The sequence below is a fragment of the Peromyscus californicus genome, unplaced genomic scaffold (assembly GCF_007827085.1).
Source record: "Peromyscus californicus insignis strain IS unplaced genomic scaffold, ASM782708v3 Scaffold_4__1_contigs__length_199733344, whole genome shotgun sequence".
Lineage (NCBI taxonomy): Eukaryota > Metazoa > Chordata > Mammalia > Rodentia > Cricetidae > Peromyscus > Peromyscus californicus.
In genome coordinates, this window is record NW_026294562.1 from 151,260,901 (window position 1) to 151,286,785 (window position 25,885).

The window sequence follows — 25,885 nt, forward strand, 5'->3', positions numbered from 1 at the left end:
CATTTATTTTTGCAACAGGGAGGAGATAGTACTTTTTGAAATGATGTTTAATGATGTCTGGCATCCTTTCCCCTTCAGTGTACCATAATTGCCCTGGACAGTTTTCAGCTGAGTGAGTGGGCATCTGTGTTCAACAGTTTGAAACGGAAGGATGCCGTGGACAGATGCTACACATCTTCATCAACATGTCCCACAGGAACCTCCATACTGTGTGCACTCAATGAGACAAAAGTCACAACAGGCAACTTTATTTTTAGAATTTGAATCAAAAATCAAGAAAAATAAATAAACGGTGCCAAGTCTCTATTATGTTAGTACACAAAATAAACAAAAAATACATTAACATTTATCATGGGATCCATTAAATGTATCCGCAAATGATCTGGCGAGGGGAAGGTGATTTACAACAAGGAGACTCAACAACCAGTGACTGAAATGCACGGCACGGCAGGCATCTAGACTAGATCAGCAAGGATGAGCAAAGTGGCAGAGGCCACCCAAACACCGTCCTCGGATGGAGACTTTGGTAACTGACTGTGGTTAAAAAAAAAAAAAATAAGCTCCTCTTTCTCCTCAGGTTGGATGGTCATTTTGTCCATTTTTATCCTGTGATGAGTCCATTTAAAATACTTCAATTATTTTCAAGACACTCCAGATCCACAGAGCAGCAGACTCTCCCATTCTGTGCAAAGAGAAGACAAGTGTCAGCCACTGAAACAACACACAGTGATGAGCAGTCTGCCGTCTATGTTCACAACAGCTGAACAGAGGCTATGCTTCAAGAATGGAAAGAGCGTATCCAGCTTGGAAAGGAAGCCAGCACGACAGGCATGATCTTCCTGGTGACTCTTGGCTGAGGCTTTGCTATCAGATCCGTTTCCTGTCCCGCCTGCACTCAATCTATGCTCTAGATACACTCCGACATTCCAGATTTTCACAATTTATTTGCTAAACTTATTTCCAAAACATATTTTACAAATATAAATATCTCAAAGGAAACAATTAGCCATTTCAGAAACTAATGGAAAATATCAGTAAGATTAAAGGCAAATCCAAAATAGATTCCACGAATGTGCACACATCCAGGGTAACCATGACTGCTCACCTCATCAGGATTAGGAAGGAGGAGGGAGAGTGTAGGTGAATAAATTCAGGGAAGTTTATTAAAATTCAATTTCATAAATTAATATAAATATGCCTTTGTAATTCCCTTTAATGAATCTCAATCCTGACATTAAAAAGGGATTGGATGCTCTCTGCCCCCTTCTGCAATGGATCACACAGTTCTTCCTCAACCTCCCTCCACTCATCCCATTCTCCAAGCCCCCACCCCACTCCAGCCAGGCTTGCCAGGAAACCCGGTGAGGTAACTGCCTAGCTCCACTGGGGCTCACTGAAGCGCTCCACTTCCTCTTCGTCTCCTGCAAATCCAATCCCCCAGTCCCATTCCCAGCTCTGTGGCAGGTCACCTGCTGCAGCCTCCCCATCATCTCTGCCCCCAACAACAGATCATGCAGAACTTCTCCCCCAGCCTTCCTTCCCATTCACCCTTTCGTCCCAGCCCCCAACTCCAGAGGTGGTCCCCAAGAGCCCATAGGTCAACTGCAGATCTTCACTCACCCTTCTCTTTTCCAAATCCAGTCACCCAATCTCATCTCCAACTCTGTAGGAGAATACCTGCCATGATCCCCCTCCTCCCTGACCCCCTGCTGTGATCCCCTCCTCCCTGACCCCCTGCTGTGATCCCCTCCTCCCTGACCCCCTGCTGTGATCCCCTCCTCTCTAATCACCTGCTGTGATCCCCTCCTATCTGACCCCCTGCTGTGATCTCCCTCCTCTCTAATCACCTGCTGTGATCCCCTCCTCTCTGACCCCCTGCTGTGATCCCCTCCTCTCTGACCCCCTGCTGTGATCCCCCTCCTCTCTGACCCCCTGCTGTGATCCCCCTCCTCTCTAATCACCTGCTGTGATCCCCCTACTCTCTGACCCCCTGCTGTGATCCCCCTCCTCTCTGACCACCTGCTGTGATCCCCCTCCTCTCTGACCCACTGCTGTGATCCCCCTCCTCCCTGACCCCCTGCTGTGATCCCCCTCCTCTCTAAACACCTGCTGTGATCCCCCTCCTCCCTGACACCCTGCTGTGATCCCCCTCCTCTCTAATCACCTGCTGTGATCCCCTCCTCTGTGACCCCCTGCTGTGATCCCCTCCTCTCTGACCCCCTGCTGTGATCCCCCTCCTCTCTGCTCCCCTGCTGTGATCCCCCTCCTCTCTAATCACCTGCTGTGATCCCCCTCCTCTCTGACCCCCTGCTGTGACCCCCTCCTCTCTGACCCCCTGCTGTGATCCCCCTCCTCTCTGACCCCCTGCTGTGATCCCCCTTCTCCCTGACCCCCTGCTGTGATCCCCCTCCTCCCTGACCCCCTACTGTGATCCCCTCCTCTCTGAGCCCTGCTGTGATCCCTCTCCTCCCTGACCCCCTGCTGTGATCCCCTCCTCTCTGACCCCCTGCTGTGATCCCCTCCTCTCTGACCCCCTGCTGTGATCCCCTCCTCTCTGAACCCCTGCTGTGATCCCCTCCTCTCTGACCCCCTGCTGTGATCCCCTCCTCTCTGACCCCCTGCTGTGATCCTCCTCCTCTCTGACCCCCTGCTGTGATCCCCCTCCTCCCTGACCCCCTGCTGTGATCCCCTCCTCTCTGACCCCCTGCTGTGATCCCCTCCTCTCTGACCCCCTGCTGTGATCCCCCTCCTCTCTGACCCCCTGCTGTGATCCCCCTCCTCTCTGACCCCCTGCTGTGATCCCCCTCCTCCCTGACTCCCTGCTGTGATCCTCCTCCTCTCTGACCCCCTGCTGTGATCCCCCTCCTCTCTGACCCCCTGCTGTGATCCCCCCTCCTCTCTGATCCCCTGCTGTGATCCCCTCCTCTCTGACCCCCTGCTGTGATCCCCCTCCTCTCTGATGACCTGCTGTGATCCCCCTCCTCCCTGACCCCCTGCTGTGATCCCCCTCCTCCCTGACCCCCTGCTGTGATCCCCTCCTCCCTGACCCCCTGCTGTGATCCCCTCCTCTCTGACCCCCTGCTGTGATCCCTTCCTCTCTAATCACCTGCTGTGATCCCCTCCTCCCTGACCCCCTGCTGTGATCCCCCTCCTCCCTGACCCCCTGCTGTGATCCCCCTCCTCTCTGACCCCCTGCTGTGATCCCCCTCCTCTCTGACCCCCTGCTGTGATCCCCCTCCTCTCTGACGACCTGCTGTGATCCCCTCCTCTCTGACCCCCTGCTGTGATCCCCTCCTCTCCGCTCCCCTGCTGTGATCCCCCTCCTCTCTGAACCCCTGCTGTGATCCCCCTCCTCTCTAATCACCTGCTGTGATCCCCCTCCTCTCTAATCACCTGCTGTGATCCCTCTCCTCTCTAATCACCTGCTGTGATCCCCCTCCTCCCTGACCCCCTGCTGTGATCCCCTCCTCTCTGACCCCCTGCTGTGATCCCCCTCCTCTCTGACCCCCTGCTGTGATCCCCTCCTCTCTGACCCCCTGCTGTGATCCCCCTCCTCTCTCACCCCCTGCTGTGATCCCCCTCCTCCCTGACCCCCTGCTGTGATCCCCTCCTCTCTGACCCCCTGCTGTGATCCCCTCCTCTCTGAACCCCTGCTGTGATCCCCTCCTCTCTGACCCCCTGCTGTGATCCCCTCCTCTCTGACCCCCTGCTGTGATCCTCCTCCTCTCTGACCCCCTGCTGTGATCCCCTCCTCTCTGAACCCCTGCTGTGATCCCCCTCCTCCCTGACCCCCTGCTGTGATCCCCTCCTCTCTGACCCCCTGCTGTGATCCCCTCCTCTCTGACCCCCTGCTGTGATCCCCTCCTCTCTGACCCCCTGCTGTGATCCCCTCCTCTCTGACCCCCTGCTGTGATCCCCTCCTCTCTGACCCCCTGCTGTGATCCCCCTCCTCTCTGACCCCCTGCTGTGATCCCCCTCCTCTCTGACCCCCTGCTGTGATCCCCTCCTCTCTAATCACCTGCTGTGATCCCCTCCTCCCTGACCCCCTGATGTAATCCCCTCCTCTCTAATCACCTGCTGTGATCCCCCTCCTCTCTGACCCCCTGCTGTGAGCCCCCTCCTCCCTGACCCCCTGCTGTGATCCCCTCCTCTCTGACCCCCTGCTGTGATCCCCTCCTCTCTAATCACATGCTGTGATCCCCTCCTCTCTAATCACCTGCTGTGATCCCCTCCTCTCTAATCACCTGCTGTGATCCCCCTCCTCCCTGACCCCCTGCTGTGATCCCCCTCCTCCCTGACCCCCTGCTGTGATCCCCTCCTCTCTGACCCCCTGCTGTGATCCCCTCCTCTCTGACCCCCTGCTGTGATCCCCCTCCTCTCTAATCACCTGCTGTGATCACCCTCCTCTCTGCTCCCCTGCTGTGATCCCCCTCCTCTCTGACCCCCTGCTGTGATCCCCTCCTCTCTGACCCCCTGCTGTGATCCCCTCCTCTCTGACCCCCTGCTGTGATCCCCCTCCTCTCTGCTCCCCTGCTGTGATCCCCTCCTCTCTAATCACCTGCTGTGATCACCCTCCTCTCTGACCCCCTGCTGTGATCCCCCTCCTCTCTAATCACCTGCTGTGATCCCCTCCTCTCTGACCCCCTGCTGTGATCCCCCTCCTCTCTGACCCCCTGCTGTGATCCCCTCCTCTCTAATCACCTGCTGTGATCCCCTCCTCTCTGACCCCCTGCTGTGATCCCCCTCCTCTCTGACCCCCTGCTGTGATCCCCCTCCTCTCTGACCCCCTGCTGTGATCCCCTCCTCTCTGACCCCTTCTGTGATCCCCTCCTCTCTGACCCCTGCTGTGATCCCCCTCCTCCCTGACCCCCTGCTGTGATCCCCCTCCTCTCTAATCACCTGCTGTGATCCCCCTCCTCTCTGACCCCCTGCTGTGATCCCCTCCTCCCTGACCCCCTGTTGTGATCCCCTCCTCCCTGACCCCCTGCTGTGATCCCCTCCTCTCTAATCACCTGCTGTGATCCCCTCCTCTCTGACCCCCTGCTGTGATCCCCCTTCTCTCTGACCCCCTGCTGTGATCCCCCTCCTCTCTGACCCCCTGCTGTGATCCCCTCCTTCCTGACCCCCTGCTGTGATCCCCCTCCTCTCTAATCACCTGCTGTAATCCCCTCCTCTCTGATCCCCTGCTGTGATCTCCCTCCTCTCTGCTCCCCTGCTGTGATCCCCCTCCTCTCTAATCATCTGCTGTGATCCCCCTCCTCCCTGACCCCCTGCTGTGATCCCCCTCCTCTCTAATCCCCTGCTGTGATCCCCCTCCTCTCTGACCCCCTGCTGTGATCCCCTCCTCCCTGACCCCCTGCTGTGATCCCCTCCTCCCTGACCCCCTGCTGTGATCCCCTCCTCTCTAATCACCTGCTGTGATCCCCTCCTCTCTGACCCCCTGCTGTGATCCCCCTTCTCTCTGACCCCCTGCTGTGATCCCCCTCCTCTCTGACCCCCTGCTGTGATCCCCTCCTTCCTGACCCCCTGCTGTGATCCCCCTCCTCTCTAATCACCTGCTGTGATCCCCTCCTCTCTGATCCCCTGCTGTGATCTCCCTCCTCTCTGCTCCCCTGCTGTGATCCCCCTCCTCTCTAATCATCTGCTGTGATCCCCCTCCTCCCTGACCCCCTGCTGTGATCCCCTCCTCTCTGACCCCCTGCTGTGATCCCCCTCCTCTCTGACCCCCTGCTGTGATCCCCTCCTCTCTGACCCCCTGCTGTGATCCCCCTCCTCTCTCACCCCCTGCTGTGATCCCCCTCCTCCCTGACCCCCTGCTGTGATCCCCTCCTCTCTGACCCCCTGCTGTGATCCCCTCCTCTCTGAACCCCTGCTGTGATCCCCTCCTCTCTGACCCCCTGCTGTGATCCCCTCCTCTCTGACCCCCTGCTGTGATCCTCCTCCTCTCTGACCCCCTGCTGTGATCCCCTCCTCTCTGAACCCCTGCTGTGATCCCCCTCCTCCCTGACCCCCTGCTGTGATCCCTTCCTCTCTGACCCCCTGCTGTGATCCCCTCCTCTCTGACCCCCTGCTGTGATCCCCTCCTCTCTGACCCCCTGCTGTGATCCCCTCCTCTCTGACCCCCTGCTGTGATCCCCTCCTCTCTGACCCCCTGCTGTGATCCCCCTCCTCTCTGACCCCCCTGCTGTGATCCCCCTCCTCTCTGACCCCCTGCTGTGATCCCCTCCTCTCTAATCACCTGCTGTGATCCCCTCCTCCCTGACCCCCTGATGTAATCCCCTCCTCTCTAATCACCTGCTGTGATCCCCCTCCTCTCTGACCCCCTGCTGTGAGCCCCCTCCTCCCTGACCCCCTGCTGTGATCCCCTCCTCTCTGACCCCCTGCTGTGATCCCCTCCTCTCTAATCACATGCTGTGATCCCCTCCTCTCTAATCACCTGCTGTGATCCCCTCCTCTCTAATCACCTGCTGTGATCCCCCTCCTCCCTGACCCCCTGCTGTGATCCCCCTCCTCCCTGACCCCCTGCTGTGATCCCCTCCTCTCTGACCCCCTGCTGTGATCCCCTCCTCTCTGACCCCCTGCTGTGATCCCCCTCCTCTCTAATCACCTGCTGTGATCACCCTCCTCTCTGCTCCCCTGCTGTGATCCCCCTCCTCTCTGACCCCCTGCTGTGATCCCCTCCTCTCTGACCCCCTGCTGTGATCCCCTCCTCTCTGACCCCCTGCTGTGATCCCCCTCCTCTCTGCTCCCCTGCTGTGATCCCCTCCTCTCTAATCACCTGCTGTGATCACCCTCCTCTCTGACCCCCTGCTGTGATCCCCCTCCTCTCTAATCACCTGCTGTGATCCCCTCCTCTCTGACCCCCTGCTGTGATCCCCCTCCTCTCTGACCCCCTGCTGTGATCCCCTCCTCTCTAATCACCTGCTGTGATCCCCTCCTCTCTGACCCCCTGCTGTGATCCCCCTCCTCTCTGACCCCCTGCTGTGATCCCCCTCCTCTCTGACCCCCTGCTGTGATCCCCTCCTCTCTGACCCCTTCTGTGATCCCCTCCTCTCTGACCCCTGCTGTGATCCCCCTCCTCCCTGACCCCCTGCTGTGATCCCCCTCCTCTCTAATCACCTGCTGTGATCCCCCTCCTCTCTGACCCCCTGCTGTGATCCCCTCCTCCCTGACCCCCTGTTGTGATCCCCTCCTCCCTGACCCCCTGCTGTGATCCCCTCCTCTCTAATCACCTGCTGTGATCCCCTCCTCTCTGACCCCCTGCTGTGATCCCCCTTCTCTCTGACCCCCTGCTGTGATCCCCCTCCTCTCTGACCCCCTGCTGTGATCCCCTCCTTCCTGACCCCCTGCTGTGATCCCCCTCCTCTCTAATCACCTGCTGTAATCCCCTCCTCTCTGATCCCCTGCTGTGATCTCCCTCCTCTCTGCTCCCCTGCTGTGATCCCCCTCCTCTCTAATCATCTGCTGTGATCCCCCTCCTCCCTGACCCCCTGCTGTGATCCCCCTCCTCTCTAATCCCCTGCTGTGATCCCCCTCCTCTCTGACCCCCTGCTGTGATCCCCTCCTCCCTGACCCCCTGCTGTGATCCCCTCCTCCCTGACCCCCTGCTGTGATCCCCTCCTCTCTAATCACCTGCTGTGATCCCCTCCTCTCTGACCCCCTGCTGTGATCCCCCTTCTCTCTGACCCCCTGCTGTGATCCCCCTCCTCTCTGACCCCCTGCTGTGATCCCCTCCTTCCTGACCCCCTGCTGTGATCCCCCTCCTCTCTAATCACCTGCTGTGATCCCCTCCTCTCTGATCCCCTGCTGTGATCTCCCTCCTCTCTGCTCCCCTGCTGTGATCCCCCTCCTCTCTAATCATCTGCTGTGATCCCCCTCCTCTCTGACCCCCTGCTGTGATCCCCTCCTCTCTGACCCCCTGCTGTGATCCCCCTCCTCTCTGACCCCCTGCTGTGATCCCCCTCCTCCCTGACCCCCTGCTGTGATCCCCCTCCTCCCTGACCCCCTGCTGTGATCCCCTCCTCTCTGACCCCCTGCTGTGATCCCCCTCCTCTCTGACCCCCTGCTGTGATCCCCCTCCTCTCTGACCCCCTGCTGTGATCCCCCTCCTCTCTGACCCCCTGCTGTGATCCCCCTCCTCCCTGACCCCCTGCTGTGATCCTCCTCCTCTCTGACCCCCTGCTGTGATCCCCCTCCTCTCTGACCCCCTGCTGTGATCCCCCCTCCTCTCTGATCCCCTGCTGTGATCCCCTCCTCTCTGACCCCCTGCTGTGATCCCCCTCCTCTCTGATGACCTGCTGTGATCCCCCTCCTCCCTGACCCCCTGCTGTGATCCCCCTCCTCCCTGACCCCCTGCTGTGATCCCCTCCTCCCTGACCCCCTGCTGTGATCCCCCTCCTCCCTGACCCCCTGCTGTGATCCCCCTCCTCCCTGACCCCCTGCTGTGATCCCCTCCTCTCTGACCCCCTGCTGTGATCCCCTCCTCTCTAATCACCTGCTGTGATCCCCTCCTCCCTGACCCCCTGCTGTGATCCCCCTCCTCTCTAATCACCTGCTGTGATCCCCTCCTCTCTGACCCCCTGCTGTGATCCCCCTCCTCCCTGACCCCCTGCTGTGATCCCCTCCTCTCTGACCCCCTGCTGTGATCCCCCTCCTCTCTGACCCCCTGCTGTGATCCCCCTCCTCCCTGACCCCCTGCTGTGATCCCCCTCCTCCCTGACCCCCTGCTGTGATCCCCCTCCTCCCTGACCCCCCTGCTGTGATCCCCTCCTCTCTGACCCCCTGCTGTGATCCCCCTCCTCCCTGACCCCCTGCTGTGATCCCCTCCTCTCCGCTCCCATCTCCAGCAGATCACTCAGATCTTCTCTGACCTGCTCTCCACTCATCCCTCTGTCTCAGTACCCAGCTCTAGAAGACATTCCCTTGGAGCTCTCTTGCCATGCCGTCCAGAGAATCAAGTAGGTCAGCAGAGCAGGTAGTGAGATTCAGATCTTCACTCTCCTTTCCTCCAAATCAACCCCCCAGTCTCATCCCCATACATGTAGCAGAGCACCTGCTGTGGCCTTTTCTTACTCTCTGTCTCCATTCCCAGGGACTAGGCAGATCCTGGTGGAAGAACCTGCTTTCTTCCCTCCTGTGGATCCCCTCTGTAGATCATCTCTATTCCTAAGTGTCAGCACCCAATACCTAGGGATACATTGTACCCAAACCCCCAGTGGACACACTTGGCAGTATTCTAATAGCATTGCCTACCAGCTCACACACAGCCACCACACCCACCCAGGAACCAGAGAGGACAACATAAATCAAGGAACAAACACACACCCAACAAAGACAAGACCAGATATCAGCACCTAGATTTACCATCATCCCAAACCCAGATGCCTAGATGTCCAGCATAGTAACAAAATCAACTTCAAGGACAATGTGTCCCTACTAGAGCACAGTAATCCTACTATAGTATGCCTTGAGAAATGAAAAAAGGGGCTTAAAATAGAATTTATGAATATGAATTTCTTTAAGGAGGAAATGAATATATCCATTAAGGAAATCTATGAAAATACAAGCAAACCATGAAAGGAAGTGAGTATAACAGTGTCCAGACCTGAATATGAAAATAGAATAGATAAGAAAACCCAAACTGAGGGAAACATGAAAATGAAAACTTTAGTAACTTGATCAAGGACTACAGAGGCAAGCCTCATCAACAGAACACAAGAGATGGATGAGGACTCTCAAGCACTGAAGACAAGACAGAAGAAATGGACACCTGGGTCAAACAACATTGAGAGCTGCTGGGAGCAAAAGGCTATTAAAGTATACAGCAGGTGACAACTAGTGTTCAAAAGGTCATCCTCTCAGAACCAAGAGTTCTGGTGGTGGAAACCATCATGTGAGGTGTTTTGGAATGATTGCCTTTTGAATGTATTAGCTGTTTCCTGCAGTGAATTTCCTATGTGCTATTGTATCTTTCCCATTTGATTCTTTCCCCAAGAACTTTTAACAGTGTGCTTGATCACTTATTGGGTAAAACATTGGATAACATCCCCCAGCTATGTGTGAAAAATAGTCACACAGTCAACACCTGCTTCTCACAACCAGGTTTTTGTTCCTTTCTCCAAGGTAAACTTAGAGGTCTGCCTCCTTGCAATTATCTTCATTGGCAGGCATTTGGTCGGTGTTTAGTGTTCAGGCAAAAGAATCTCATTTGAGACATTCTGAGACATCCAAGGACATAGAATTACAACATGTCTGAAATTGTTGACTCACAGCCTTTAGATAGATAGGGAACAAGTGTGCCTTGGCCTCACCCCGCCACCAGATAGGAAAGTGCTGCCCCAAGCTAACCGGGAACTAACAAATTCTTAACTCCTTTTATTTTCATCTTGGTTTGTTAATCAGCTTGTTAGCTAACCACACTTAGGAATGCAATATTACACATGGATTCCCACCTTTCCCCTCTTAGATTTCCCTAATTGATTCAAGGTCTCTCTCCCTCTCTTTAGACCCTTTCCCTTTAAGAGTTCATTGAGGTTTTTACAGGTCACCCCCTCCTTGAGTTATACAGAAAGCCTGACAGTCACTGCCTGATGTAAACTCTTATCTGTTTTATGACCCTGAAAGAATTCAAGCCTTGTGACCTTGCTTTGGACAGAGAATTGCTGATTATACGTATATAAAAACTGGAAACTTCAGAGACTCAGGGCAGAACTAAGGTAGAACAAAGAGAGAACAGCAGAGAGATCAGAGAATGAACTGATTTAGAACAGTAAAGTGAACGGACTGAGAGAGCCCGGTGTGCGCTGATTCTTTTGATATCCTTAAGACTTGATACCCTCTGCTTGTAAGCACCTTCACCTGACTCTGGGAGAAAACCCCTTGGGGCAGGTACCTGAAGGACTTTCAATAAAAGAAGATGTTAAATCTAAAAAACTCCAGACAGAAAACATCTAAGACATTTGTGACAGTATGAAAAGACCAAATCTAAGAATAATAAGAATACAGAAAGGAAAAAACCGGGGTCAAAGGCGTAGAAAATATTTTCAACAAAATCATTGAAGAAAATTTCCCTAGCCTAAAGAATGAGGTGCCAATCAAGGTACAAGAAGCACAGGGAACACCAAATATATTTGACCAGAAAAGAAAGTTTCCTTGGCACATAATAATCAAAGCTCTGAATATACAGAACAAAGAAAGAATATTAAAAGCTGCATGAGAAAAAGACATATTAAAGCCAGACCTATTAGAATAACACCTGACATCTCAATGGAGACTCTAAGATCCACAAGGACCTTCTTCAAACTTTAGGAGACACAGACACCAGACCAGACTACTACACCCACTAAAACTTTGAGTCACAAGATAAGGAAAAAGACATTCCAAGATAAAGCCAAACTTAAGCAGTATTCATCTACAAGTCTAGCCCTACAGAAGGGAAAATTTCAACCTGAAGAGGATCACCACACCCAGGAAAACAGAAAATCAGAAGAGAAGAAAAACACCACCACCACCACCACACACCACCACCACCACCACCACCACCACCACCACTATCACCACCACCACCACCACCACCACCACCAACAACAACAACAAAATAACAGGAATCAGCAAACACTGCTTGTTGATAACTCTCAACATCAATGGTCTCGAGTCACTAATAAAAAGACATAGACTAAGAAAATGGATGTGAAAACAGGATTCACCCTTCTGTTGTATCCAAAAAACACCTTAACATGAAGGATAGACATCACCTAAGGTAAAAGGATGGAAAAAGATATTCCAAGCGAGTGAACTTAAGAAGATTATAACCAGATTAATATTTGACAAAAAAGACTTCAAATCAAAGCTAATCAGAAGAGATGGAGAAGAACACTATATACTCATCAAAGGAAAAATTCACCAAGAGGACACTGAGATTCTTAATGTCTATGGACCAAACACAAGGGTACTCAAGTTTGTAAAAGAAACACTACTATAGCTTAAATCACATATTAACCCTCACACACTGATAGTGGGAAACTTAAATACACCACTCTTGCCAATAAGCAGGTCATCCACATAAAAACTAGACAGAGAAATGATGGAGCTAACTGATGTTATAAACAAAATGGACCTAACAGATATTTTCAGAATGCTTCATCCAAGTACTCACAAAAATACCTATTCTCAACAGCTCAGGGAACTTTCTCCAAAACTGACCACATACTTGGACAAAAAGCATGTCTCAACAAATAAGAGAAAGTTAAAATAACACCATGCATCCTATCTGACAACCATGGTTCAAGGGGGAATATGAACAACACAAAGCTTACAAACTGATAGAAACTGAACTACTCATTACTGAATGAAAAAAATGGATGAGGACAGAAATTAAGAAAGAAATTTAAAACTTTTTAGAATTGAATGAAAATGAAAAACCAATATACCCCAAATTATGGAATATATGAAGGTGGTTCTAAAAGGCAATTTCATAGCATTAAGTGTCTACAAAATAGAAAGGAAAGATTTCATACTAGTAACTTAACAGCACACCTGAAAGTTCTAGAACAAAAAGAAGAAATCACAACCAAAAGGAATAAACAGCAAAAAATAATCAAACTCAGGGCTGTAATCAATAAAATAGAAACAACAACAAAACAACACAAAGAATCAATGAAACAAAAAGTTGGTTCACAGAGAAAATCAATAAGATTGATGAGCCTTTAGCCAAATTATTTAAAAGACAGAGAAGATTCAAATTAATAAAGTCTGAAATGCAAATTCGGTCATAACAACAGACACCAAAGGAATCCAGAGAATCATAGGACATATTTTAATATTTTAATAACCTGTACCCCACCAAATTGGAAAAATCTAAAAGAAATGGATACATTTCTCAATATATACCACCCACCAAAGTTAAATCAAGATCAGATAAGCAATTTAAACAGATATATAACCCCTAGTAAGATAGAAACAGTAATCAAAAGTCTCTCAACCAGAAAAAAAAGCCCAAGGCCAGATGGTTTTAGCCCAGAAATCTATCAAACTTTCAAAGAAGAGTTAACAGCAGCACTCTTCAAATTAATCCACAAAATAGAAACAGAAGGAACACTGCCCAACTCATTTAATGAGGCCACAGTCACCCTGACACTCTCCCTTATGAACATAGATGCAAAAATCCTCAATAAAACACTTGCAAACCAAATCAACAACACATCAAAAAGATCATCTACCATGATCTTCATCCTAGAGATACAGGGATGGATCATCATAAAAATCAATAAATGTAATCCACCCCATAAATAAACTGAAAAAAGGGCATGATTATCTCAATAGATGCAGAAGAGGCCTTTTACAAAAATAAAATAAATCCAATAAAAGACAAGCTGTAAAGCCTCCACTGATAGCTGAGGTAAAGGCAGACTTTGATGGGATCAAGTTGACTATCATTCTTAACATGCTTAATCATAGGAATCTGGAAGTGATGTTTTGACTGAGATTTTGACTGGTTGATCTAGCATCACTTGAAGCTGCCTTTGGTCACGATTCTATGAACACTGAAGGGAGGAAGAGCCACCTTTAAAGTCTTAAAGATACATGAGGATATTTCATGGGGAATCCTCCAAAAAGACAGAGAAATAATCACATTCAAACACCACAAGAGACCCAGGAATATGTTTGGCGATGTAAAATAAGACAGAGGAAACAGCTACATAGATCTCTCTCCTTGCCTTGCCATTGATAGTTTCTGTAATTTTCCAGGATGAAGCTAAGAAGTTGTGTGCTCATTTTCTTCACTCCCCTTCCCTCCCTCTTCCTTCTCTTTCTATCTCCCCATCCGGCTCTTGTCTTCCCTTATTTTTTTTCCGCTGAATTTTCTTTTTCTTTTTTAAAAATTATCATTATTTTTTAATTTTATAATTTAACTTTACATATCAGCCACGGATTCCCCTGTCCTCCCTTATCCCGCCCCCCCCCCCCCCCGCTACTACCCCCAATCCACCCCCCATTCCCATCTCCTCCAGGGCAAAGACTCCCCTGGGGATTCAGCTCAGCCTGGTAGATTCAGTCAAGGCAGGTCCAGTCCCCTCCTCCCTTCACCCAGGCTGAGCAAAGTGTCTCAGCATAGGCCCCAGACTCCCAAAAGCCAGCTCATGCACTAAGGACAGGTCCCAGTCCCACTGCCTGGGGGCCTCCCAAACACTTCAAGATAATTGACTGTCTCACTTATCCAGAGGGCCTGATACAGTTGGGGGCTCCTCAGCTATTGGCTCATAGTTCATGTGTTTCCACTAGTTTGGCTATTTGTACCTGTGCTTTTTCCAGTCATGGTCTCAACATCTCTCACTCATACAGTCCCTCCTCTTTCTCGCCGATTGGACTCCTGGAGCTTCACCTGGGGCCTGGCCGTGGATCTCTGCATCTGCTTTCATCAGTCATTGGATGAGAGTTCTACCACAACAGTTAGGGTGTTTGGCCATCCGATCACCAGAGTAGGTCAGTTCAAGCTTTCTCTGGACCATTGCCAGTAGTCTATTGTGGAGGTATCTTTGTTGATATCTGGGGACCTCTCTAGCACTTTGCTTCTTCCTATTCCCATGGGGTCTTCATTTATCATGGTCTCTTTTTTCTTGTTCTCCCTCTCTATTCTTGATCCAGCTGGAATCTCCTGCTCCTCTAAGCTCTCTTTCCCCCGACCCTTGCCCTTCATTACCCCCCCCTCATGTTCAGTTTGCTCATGTAGATCTCATCCATTTCTCTGTCATTGGGCTATCCCTGTGTCTTTCTTAGGGTCCTCTTTACTAGGTAGCCTCCATGGAGTTGTGAGTAGCAGTCTAGTCATCCTTTGTTTTACATCTAGTATCCACCTATGAGTGAGTACATACCATGTTTGTCTTTCTGAGTCTGGTTTACACACTGAAGGTCAAAAGAACTTGAATTATCTATAACTGAGCTTACAGACAGTTGTTAAAATTTAGTAGTTTTTAAGGCAAATTTGTATTTTTCCATGTCCATTTGGAATCTGCCTTTATACAAGGACCACCTAGAGAACATGCACCCCATGGAATCTGAGTTCGGAGATTTTAGAAGGAAATTGTCTGTAGCTCATACACCCCAGGGAAGCTGGTTACCTTGCATTTACAGGTTGTACAAGGAGATCCAGCCATTGTCCACACTGCACCGCTCAGCCTCGAAACACCAGAGCTGTCCAGGCAAGTTTTTCTGATGTCATAAGCAATATTATCAGCCAGGCAGGGGTCACCGACACAGCGGGGACAGCACTCTCCTTCAAAGATGGCTGTGTATTCACAGCTCAGACTCGGGCAAGCTAGCGGCCAGCAGTCTGCCTCTCCTTCCTGTGGAGAGAAAGATGAAATGAGTCTCCCTCGTTCTTATTCAGTGTTACATTCCCAGTATCCCTTGGGAGAGGAAAAGCACTGGAATTCTCATTATTCTACTTGCTGAATGCTTCTAGTCTGTACTATGATATGTATGATCGGTCCTCCTCTATGAAGATACACTTACACGCGTAACTTCTATGAAGTTATCACCTTCCTCAGGATAGTTTTGCTGACCACCTAATCCAGAGTTCACTGAAAGTCTTAAATCAGTTTGTGTTCCAAGCACAGTCTACAGTTATTTATCATATTTTATTGTTTTTTTTTTAAATCAGGTTGCACTGTATAGTTGGTATAACTCAACATTAATTTGAGCTTTTCAGGCTTTGATTGGTTGTTTTCTCTCACTGCTGATGATTAGAGTTTTGTCCAACAGATGCTAATAAAACAAACAAGCAACGGGATGGTAAAGTGTGGCTAGTGTATAGAGATGCCCACTTCTTTTAATGTCAAAAGTGAGACCTGAAGTCGAATATTTCAACAGCTGCATCAACTGAGAAGCTGGTGTCAAGTTCAGAATTGAGGTTGGGTGTTCTCAGGAGAAACCAACCCACCTGTAGAAATTCTTGTTTAATTATTTAGTAAATGTCTACAGACTCTGGACTTGTGCAGGTTTTGACTATGTCTTCCTTGAAAACATGATATCACTCAGAGTCTGGCATGGATAAAGTCTTGATAAAATATTTATTAAATGTGACCACTATTATTCTAAAGTAATAGGAGTAAACTCAGGAGTTTCTGCAATTCAAAAACTGTATATTCCAAGGACTGGACATTCAAGATGTGCTTTTGAAACTCTTTGAATGGAAACTTTATGTGCAAGATGAATGCCAGTAATTCCAGTGATCCGATGACTAATTTCTCAAAAAAGAAATGTGGTTTTCCAGACCAATACTGGAAAAGGATATGTTGTTGTATTGGATGTGTTTGTTCTTGGATGGGAATTTGTAAAATTGGCCATGAATTGAATTAATCTAAGTTGCAGTCTTAGTATTAAGATGGATTGGAAAGGATACATTTACAACTGCTTGCACATTAACCTGGGGATTTATAGGAACTTAGAGAACAATTTCTCTGGGTGCTAGTTTTCATATTATACCCAGAAAGAGAAAAACTCATTTCAATAAACATTAAGCACCAAGCTAAGAGTTTCCTTTACAAGCTGACTCAGGTAGAATGCTCAGAGATGGAGTACCACATGTCCCATAATCCCCAACATGCCACATTCTTAAGTCTTCCATCCTCAGAAATCATTGTTTGTGCTATGACTTGAAACACACTGAATCGGTTCTGGAAATAAAGCATTTTCTTTGAACTTTCCCAAATTCAGGCATATTATTAGTATCGTTATATTAATATTTAAAATAATGTTCTTTTTTTCCTATTTGAACAGATTTTTCAAGGAATAAAACAGTAACAACAGTAGTCACCATGTTAAGAGTCTTCTGTGGCACTAAGCCAAGTGCCTACTGTGTGTTGAGTATGGTATTCACCTTTCACATACATTCTCTCATCTCCCTAATAATATTTGAAATTGAGACTCATAAACCTGTGGACACTTCAGGAAAAGAATAGTAACTGAAAGGTTATGACATGTCCAAAGTGTCCATACCAAGCTAGCCCTTGAGACAATTATAGAATTGGATTCTCAGCCTTGCTCACCCAAACTCCATTGCTTCTATTATGTTTCTTCTATTGACAACTTTAAAGGTTATGTCAAAAGCAATAATAGGCTTGGTTCTGTCTGGACAACCATTGCTTATCAAGCCATTGAAAGCTACTTTATGAGGATTTTCCTTGCTTTGGACATTCTAAGATATATGGGTATATACAAACTGTGTTCAAGTTAAATCTGTTTCATAAATTTTTGCAGTATTTTAAATGCAATGTAAATATGTCCAGGCAGAGTACATGACCCCCTGGCTAAACACAGCCCCACAATGTTCTCCATAATACTGTAAACATCTTGGAACTCCAGCCCCAAAGCACATGCATTTATAACCCTTTTTCTAGAGCAATGGCACCAGGATCCCCAGGAAACTGACATACCAGACACCGGCATTGCTGGCAGCTGTGGGTCCAGTTGTCTCCACTTCGATACAGCTTATGTCCGCTTTGATCTAAACATTGACTCGTGACCCTGGTGTCACACTCTGGGCAGCAGAAAAGGTCAACATTTGGATTCTGGCAGTCACAAGCCGTCCGCCGGCAGAATATCTTCCCATCCTGTTGAGAAGTGAGGTCAAAGAGGTTTTGTGATTAGGAAAATGCACGCACAGATGCACTATGAAAATCAAGCCTTGTGAATGCTTCATAGAGAATAGAAAAAAAAAAAAAACTTCCTAGATGCTGCATCTGTCTTAGCTACCTCCCATCTTGTTCAAAGCAGGCACAGACTTTCTTTCCCAGAGCTTGCCTGCAGAGTCAGCCAAGTCAAAACAAAGACATCACTAAGTTCATTGAAGGAAAAAAAAAACAGTATGTTCTTAGAATTTAAAAAAAAAACTGTGAAAATTATGTTTCTAGGTAAGAATTATAGCTAGCCTAAGCAGCTGAACTGAAGATGTGATCAAGAAATAATTTCAGTTGGAAGGGGAACTACATGGTGGTAGTGTCTGGGGGACAAGCAGGAGGGGGAAGGAGAAGAAACTGCACGGTCCATGTGTATGGAAATAGAATGAAAGTGTGGTATTGTGTGCCAAGACAAGAAGAAAAGTTACTCATTTCAGTGGAAAACCAGGGGACTACATCGCCTTAATATATAAGAACACCAGCAAACATGTTTAAATGTACTTGCCTAATTTTATAACTTCCACAATACTTAAGGGATGTGGGAAGAATTAGTAGAGGTCCAGAGACAAGTACCTTATACAGGTCACACAGTGCAGCAGAATCTCCAAGCCTACAACTGAGTTCTGGAGTTTCAAAAGAATTTTCTTCTGCAAGGAACACTTTAGGTTGCTTATTTGGAGAGCTTATGATAGGTTGTCACCTTCCTCCATGGAGTGGTTCACCAAATTACAGACACAATACAGTTTCAGGAGGACTAGTCCTGGGCACTCCCAATTATAAAGCACTGAAGGTCAAGAGCAGCTGAGCATTAAGACTGAGTGCTTGTAGCATGTCTACTGTCTGTGGGTCGAAGTAGTGCCATATTTCCATTAGTGGAGAAGCTAAAGTGTGAGACTTGTGGCTACCACTTGTGATTACAACTATTTTTGTTAAGGGTTCACTTTTATTAAAAAATAATGATGCGTGTATCCCTATAGAGACCAGAAGTGGTTACTGGATCCCTTGGAGCTGAAGCTACAGGTGGGTATGAACTACCCGACATGGGTACTGGGGACTGAGCTTGGGTCCTCTGGAAGGACAACTGAACCATCTTTCTTCATCTACCTATGGTTACTTTTTTGAGCATTTCTGAAACTGAATCTTAGGGCTAGAAGGTCATTAGAAGGACACAAAGTCCATCTTCACTCTAACAGCCACATCTAAAAGTTACAAAGACTATGCTTGAGGTCATCTATCCTTAGGAATGCCCACTAAGGAAGGTGTTCAGGTACATGTCTGAGTGTCTTAGTCTTGCTATTTCTCTGCTGGCCTCAGTTACTGTTCCTTGAAACCACAGCTCCTGTATTCTTTTATAACACTTCAATCTTCAACTCTTAGAATCTAGTTTGTATGTCTTCACTGAGTTAGTCCTTCTGGGAAAAACATCTCTACTTCCTCCACCTGTTCCCATTGTTTATATCTTTTTGCTACACAGCAGCTTTGGTGGCTCCCTCCTTCAGGTTTTGACTACTGGGCATGATCGTCACCATCCTTATTAGTCAAAACCTGAACACTTATCTTCTGCCCCAATCATGTGAAGTATTTACCTATATTATATTTAATACTGATGATCCATGGAAATTTATGCCTTCATTTCTCAAGTCAGATAACTAAGTATACGTCTTCAGAAACAAGGAGTGAACTGGGTTTCTGTCACTATGGTTTAGCTTTTACTATGCTTTCTCTAATGTAGCCTACTTTGCTTTCTTCTTTTGATTATGTCACAGTGTTGACTGATACTGAGCTTAATGGAGACCAAAATCCATTAGACCCTGCTCCATTGTCTGTGGCTGGTTGATTGGGCAGATATGTATTTTCTGATGCATGTTGCATTTCATCCTGTTACATCCATCTCACCTCTCCTGTCAGTCACAGCTTTTACCAGATACTGCATCTATCATCTTCCATGGGTCCTGCAGCTCCACAGTTATTGACATCTTCAAAAAAAAATGGATCTGCCCCTGAAGTCTTAGTCCATTTCATCCATGAAAATGGATGGTATGGTAAGTACCGTGGAAGCTAAAGTGAAGATCCTTACAAGCACTACATTCCTTACAGAGAGTAGAAAGGAAATGATGGCTACCTTTGTAATGACTGAAGAGGGTGGAAGGGGCCTGCACTCAAATTGTATGTATTGTCTCTGTTATAAAAATGATAAGAGAGCACTGTTCTAAAATATCAAGAGATGAAATACACACAGATACTTGCATGTGCATATATATTAAAATTAATATATATTAATTTTACAAAAACACAGGCCTTCTATAAGTATGTAATATGTGTGTATAGAGAGAGACTGAGATACACACACGGGGGGGGAGAGAGAGAGAGAGAGAGAGAGAGAGAGAGAGAGAGAGAGAGAGAGAGAATATCAATCTAGAGGTGAGCAGGTGAATTCAACCAGATAGTTTATATAACCTAGCATTGATGGGTCTGGTCCAGATCATAGACATCTTCCAACATTAAGTCCTCAGCTTATTGGCCCATTTCATAAGAGTCTGTCTTGAGGTCTGGTGTCTGTTCTACTATTAATTTTCCACATTGGAATGTCATTTCCCTTCCATGGATCTCTTCTATAATTTATGTAAATGTGACACTGAAGGTACTTGTGTCCCTCACGCTTAAAGAGGATGAAGCTGGAATTGGAAAAATATGGGATATCACAGTCTGATCGGTTTGTGAAAAAGTACAATCGATGGGTTAAAGTAATATTCCTAATTTTATGGTTTATGTCAGGAATCAGCAGACACTTTCATTAAGCACTAGTTAACAAATATTTTAAAATTTGTAAACTATGAGTACTGTGTCACAAACACTCAGTCTCACCACTGTGGCATAAAATCAGCAGGTTCCTTGTAAGTGGATCAGATGCTTGTGTTCCATGAGACTTTATCAGGCAGAGCTGTCGAATGTGAACCTGCCCATCAGCTTGCTAACTGCTAGTTTATGTTTTTATTTAATGAATACAACTACTCAATTGAAAAGTTTCAGACAATGACATCAATGTGGATTGTGTAGTATGTGGTCAGTGGATTGTTGTTGCAGTGATTCAAGAATAAAATGTGTCATCTAAAATTTAAGACCGAGAGTTTTACACAGTGTATGTATACACATTCAAATAGTTTTCTATCAATGTGAATTTCCCTGCTTTAAAAAAATCTAGAATTAATTTAAATATTGTAATTCTTATTAATTGTGCATGGTTGAACTTCCATTATGAAATTGCTTGGAAACACTGACGTTCTGAGCAGGAGGGTTGGAATTCAGCTTTGATATCTCAGTGGAACTGGGGTCGCCATCTTCCCTGGACAGAGGCCAAGCTCTGGGAACAGCCCACAGACTCAAACAAGGGGGATAGCTTGCCGAAAGTGGTCCTATTCTCGCCCACACTTGGTGTCCAGTGTGATTGCACTCCATGAGTACGCCTTTATAATCACATTCTAGTTGAATTAATGAAGCCACCTTTGGCATTTTCATTATAACAAAAGATTTTTCTTGACAGTTGCTCTGTAATTGAAAGTCAACAGGAACATTGTCATTGTTCTGAAACCTAATGGAAGCTAAGAGGGGACTCGTTGGCATTTTCACATAATTGATGAGATGTGAAATTGCTTTATTCTGCAATAACCCTAAAGGCAATCCATTTATTCCTATTCATTCTGCTAACTAGTAGGTGGGATTGGACCTCATGAAAAGACATATAGTTATCTGTGAAAATAATTTATAGTTTTGATCGGTGCTGGTTAAAACCACATGGCTTGGCCATGTGGTTTCTGAGGCTTAGAACTTCAATATCTGGGAAATGAAATGTTTTGCTACAGAAACTAAGTTGATGGAGCTGTGTGATACAGCTGGCAGGAAAGTGCTTGTCTGGGATGTGTGTGTCCCTAGGTTCAATTCCCAGCACTAAAATAAGAAAGATGATATGGTTGTACAAAATTTATTGTACATTATTTTAGTGAAAGTGATGGGAATCATGATATAAGTTGCCTGAGGGAGATACTCACCGTCGCCAACCCTCCAGATCTAACTCAAGTGCCCCATACCACGTGCCCATCCTAGTCTGCCTACCCAGCTTGTGCTGCAGCCAACCTCTAGGCTTAAAACAGGAACCACTTTGCCTGCCCACAAACTACAAGCCTTATCCAACCTCTCTATCCAGCCTCATCTTGCACCTCCTTATCTAGGGTCTAGCCTGATGAGTTTACCCAATTTTCCCCTCCATGCAACTTGCCCAATCCTGGATCCACCCCTGCACTCTAGGCTTGGACCAAGGTGCACATCCTGAATACCAGTCCAGTCCCCTGTGTCCACTTGACTTCATTCCACCTAAACCATATCCAACTTCTAGGCCCAACATTACCCATACACCTCTCTTCTGCCCCAATCTGATCTGTCCATATCAGACACAGAACTAACAAAAGTAGTCCACGTTAAAAAATACAAACAAAATGAAAGATCAAGGCTTTTTGTCTTCCTACAAGTCCTGTAAAACTGTTTGCCAATAAGAATTATTTAAAGGGCATAGAATTTAGAAAGCAATAAAAAAACTTCATCTAAGAATCCAAGGAATTTAAAGAGACACAAATAAAGACTTCAATGAATCTAAGGAGAATAAACATATAAGGTAGATGGAAATGACACAGACAAATGGAATTTAAAAAAAAAATGAGGTAGAAATATTGAAGAGAACTCAAGCTGAAATTAAGATGGAATTGAAAAGTCAATGACCCAACTAGAAAACTCAAAGGGAAGCCTTATAAGTAGCATGAGTCATGCCAAGGATACACTATCAGGACTCAAAGACAGAGTACAAGATTTAGATGAAATAAGCAAATACCATAAAAAAAAAACAACACAGGAAAAGGACATATAGGAAATGTAGGACACCATGAAAAGACCCAGATTTCAAATAATAGAAATAGATAATGGAGAAGCATTCTAAATCAATGGCATAAACCAGGTCTCTGATGACATCATAGAAGAAAATTTACACAAACTATGGAAAGATACACCCAAACATGTACAAGAAGCACACAGAGTGTCAAATACACAAGACCAGAAAAGAATATACGACAGCATATCATAGTTAAACACTTGAGTATGCAGAACAAAGGAAGAATATTGAAAGCTGTAAGAGGGGGAAAAAAGTAAGTCATGTATAAAGGAAAAACCTATCATAACATAACATAATATCTGGTGATTTCAATACCCCGCTTTCTTCAATAGACTAGTCATTTGAATATCAGAATTAAGTAATATCTTGCATTGAGTGGGCCTAACAGATATGTACAGAATATTACACCAAACTACCAAAGGATATTCATTCTATTCAGCAGAACATAGAAACTTCTCTAAAATATATCACATCCTGGAACTCAAAACAAATCTTTATAAATATGAAAATATTGACATAATCCCATGTATTCCATATGACCACAATGCAATAAAACTTAAAGTTGACAGCAAAAAAAGTCCTAGTAAGCACACAAACTTGTGGAAATTAAACAACTCATTATTGAATGATGAATGTGTTGTCAAAGAAGAAATCAAAAAAGAAATTCCTGGAACTAAATGAAAATGAAAATGCAGCACAACAAAACTTCTGGGACACACTGAAAATAGTCCTATAATGGAAATGTATAGCTTTTCTAAGTGCCTATATTAAAAATCAGAAAGAGCACCAATTACTTAATGATGAAACTCAAAATTTGAAAGAAAAAAAAATTCAAACCCAACACCAGCCACAGAAGCCCCCTTGGGAGTTGTTGGTCAGCACTGTCCAAGAGACTTCCAAAACATTATAGACTATTGCCATTGCCCTTGGTGGCCTCCTAATTGTGGAAGGTAAGTCTCTATTGCTGAGCACACCATGCACTTTGGACACAGGGTCCAGAGGCCCCTAAGCTGGATCTGACCTGAAAGCTTCCTCCATAAAACAGAAGGTACCATGCAATCTTCTAAAGGAGGGAAGCAACCAATAGTCCTACCCAGCTATGACATTTATGAACTACAACAATAATCAGCATGACACAATGACCCTGGGCTATGCAGTAAGTGGCACATATACCTTGGCAGTGACCAACAGTTCTCTACTTGGTCCAGAGCCTGCTCAGCAGGAGGGAGATTATGACTAATATTGGGAACTTACCCAGCCACCCAGAGTTGGTAGAGTCATGAATCTTGGAGGAGAACCCACAACCCCCAGTTTTCTAGGCTAGCATAATCCAAAACTACTTTCTAAATATTTGTCCTTTATTCTATAGATAAGTGTAGCTCTCATTCCTCATCAAGGAAATTTCTTTTTGCAATAGACAGAAAGCATCACAGAGAACCACAACAAATCAATATGCGGAGTTCTCTGGCTCAGTTCTAACTGATATATCTGCAACACAACTCTGGTGCATAGGGCTCAGGGATCATTTCAAAAAGGGGATAGGAGAGACTGTGAGAGCTGAAGGAACCGGGAGTTTGCTGTGAGATTGTGTCTCCTAGAAACGTCAGAAGTCATACTCATGAATTCTCATCAGCATAGCTGTTTAAACATGACCTGAACAAGGATGATACCAACAAACAGGCTAACCTTGACAGGGAAAAGGTTGTGAGGTGTCAAGCTTAGGAAAAGAACTACAAGCAACTAAAAACGCTGAGATCCTGGAGAAGAGGTACCAACGGGTTGTCCAATGCTAAGTGGTCAGCCCTGAAATATAAAAGTACGTACCTACAGATGACATTGTATGGATTGAGCAGGTTGTATGTGTATATTTAGAAGTACATACACATACACACACACACACACACACACACACACACACACACACACACACACACACACAAAATTAATTCATAAAAAAAGCCCAAGAATTTGAAAGCAAGCAAGGACTACCTGGGGGCAGTGGGTATGGAGGAAAGGAACGAAAGAGGTATAATGTAATTATATTATAATCTCAAAAAATTAAATACTATTTTAAAAAATAAATATTTTTAAAGTCATAGAGCAATGCATATAGTATTATTATATTGTTTATTTTAAGCAAATTCTTTAAAAAATTGACCTCACGCTTTCTTCAAAAATGTGGAAGTGACAGTGGCATGGGAATAATTATGAATAAAGTTTATTAACAGGACTATAGGATTTGTTCACCAGGGTTTCATGCTCAGCCCAGCTCCTCAGAACACGTTTGAGATGCTTTAGGAAACAATGGAGACGAAGAGAAGCAGGCTGCTGGGATTGTTAGTACAGTAAAGAAAGCCTGGGAGGACATTCATGCTTGCTGGGTCCCTGGCTTTATCATTGACTAAACGTAGCAAAATATAGTTAAAAGTGTTTGGTTTTACAGTACTCAATACCCTGGTAGCCTAGAAAGTCTGAAAAAATCTTGGGTTTAGGAAGATTGCAATTATCCTCAGAAAATTGGAAAGAAGTGAAGAACTTGCCCACATGGCTGCCAGAACAGGGAACCTAGCTGCCAACTTCTTTCATACTCTGTACTCACTACTCTAACCCATAATGATCATTTCTTTCCCTAGAAACTTCTGTTCTTTGTGTCAGTCCCACCTGGCTAAATACTACACCTGATAACATTTATTTGATTGCTGATAACTTATCCTTTCCATATACTATACTCTTGACCTGAGTGTTTGAGCTCCCTGAATCTGCAACGACATCTTTTTGTTGTTGTTGTTTTGCTTTGTTTTTTGTTTTTTGGGTTTTTTTCGAGACAAGGTTTCTCTGTGTAGCTTTGTGCCTTCCCTGGAACTCACTCTGTAGCCCAGGCTGGCTTCCAACTCACAGAGATCCGCCTGCCTCTGCCTCCCGAGTGCTGGGATTAAAGGCGTGCGCCGCCACCGCCCGGCTTAGAATGACATCATATCTCACTGGGTTCTAACACTTCAGTCTGCATCCTCTGAGTGAAAGAGTGGGCTTTGGGACAATGGGGGCAGTAGGCCCTGGAAAATGCATAAATGTGTTAAGCACAAGATGAGATTTTGGGATCTTAAGAAAGATGATGAGTTACTTGATTCATTAGAGATATTTTCTTCATCGTTCAAAGCTGTGCTCACATGAAATATGGTGCTGGTTTCTAATTACAGGCTGTTTGGAACATAGCCCAGGACAGGGTGCTCAATAAATGGGAAAAAATGAATCTAAATTTGTGTTACAGAAATAG

General features: G+C 46.4%; 1 protein-coding gene across 2 annotated transcripts in view; it reads right to left on the reverse strand.

The window, feature by feature from the left end:
• Window positions 1–232: 232 nt before the first annotated feature.
• Nell1 (neural EGFL like 1) overlaps window positions 233–25,885 on the reverse strand; it is an 839,269-nt gene continuing 813,616 nt past the window's right edge. For both annotated transcript variants that reach the window (XM_052761990.1, XM_052761989.1), the window contains 3 exons: window positions 17,433–17,609; window positions 15,117–15,341; window positions 233–682 (listed from right to left, as the gene is read on the reverse strand). In XM_052761990.1, coding sequence (XP_052617950.1) covers window positions 632–682; window positions 15,117–15,341; window positions 17,433–17,609 — 453 coding nt within the window. In that variant the 3' untranslated portion in view covers window positions 233–631. The remainder of the gene's footprint in view (window positions 683–15,116; window positions 15,342–17,432; window positions 17,610–25,885) is intronic.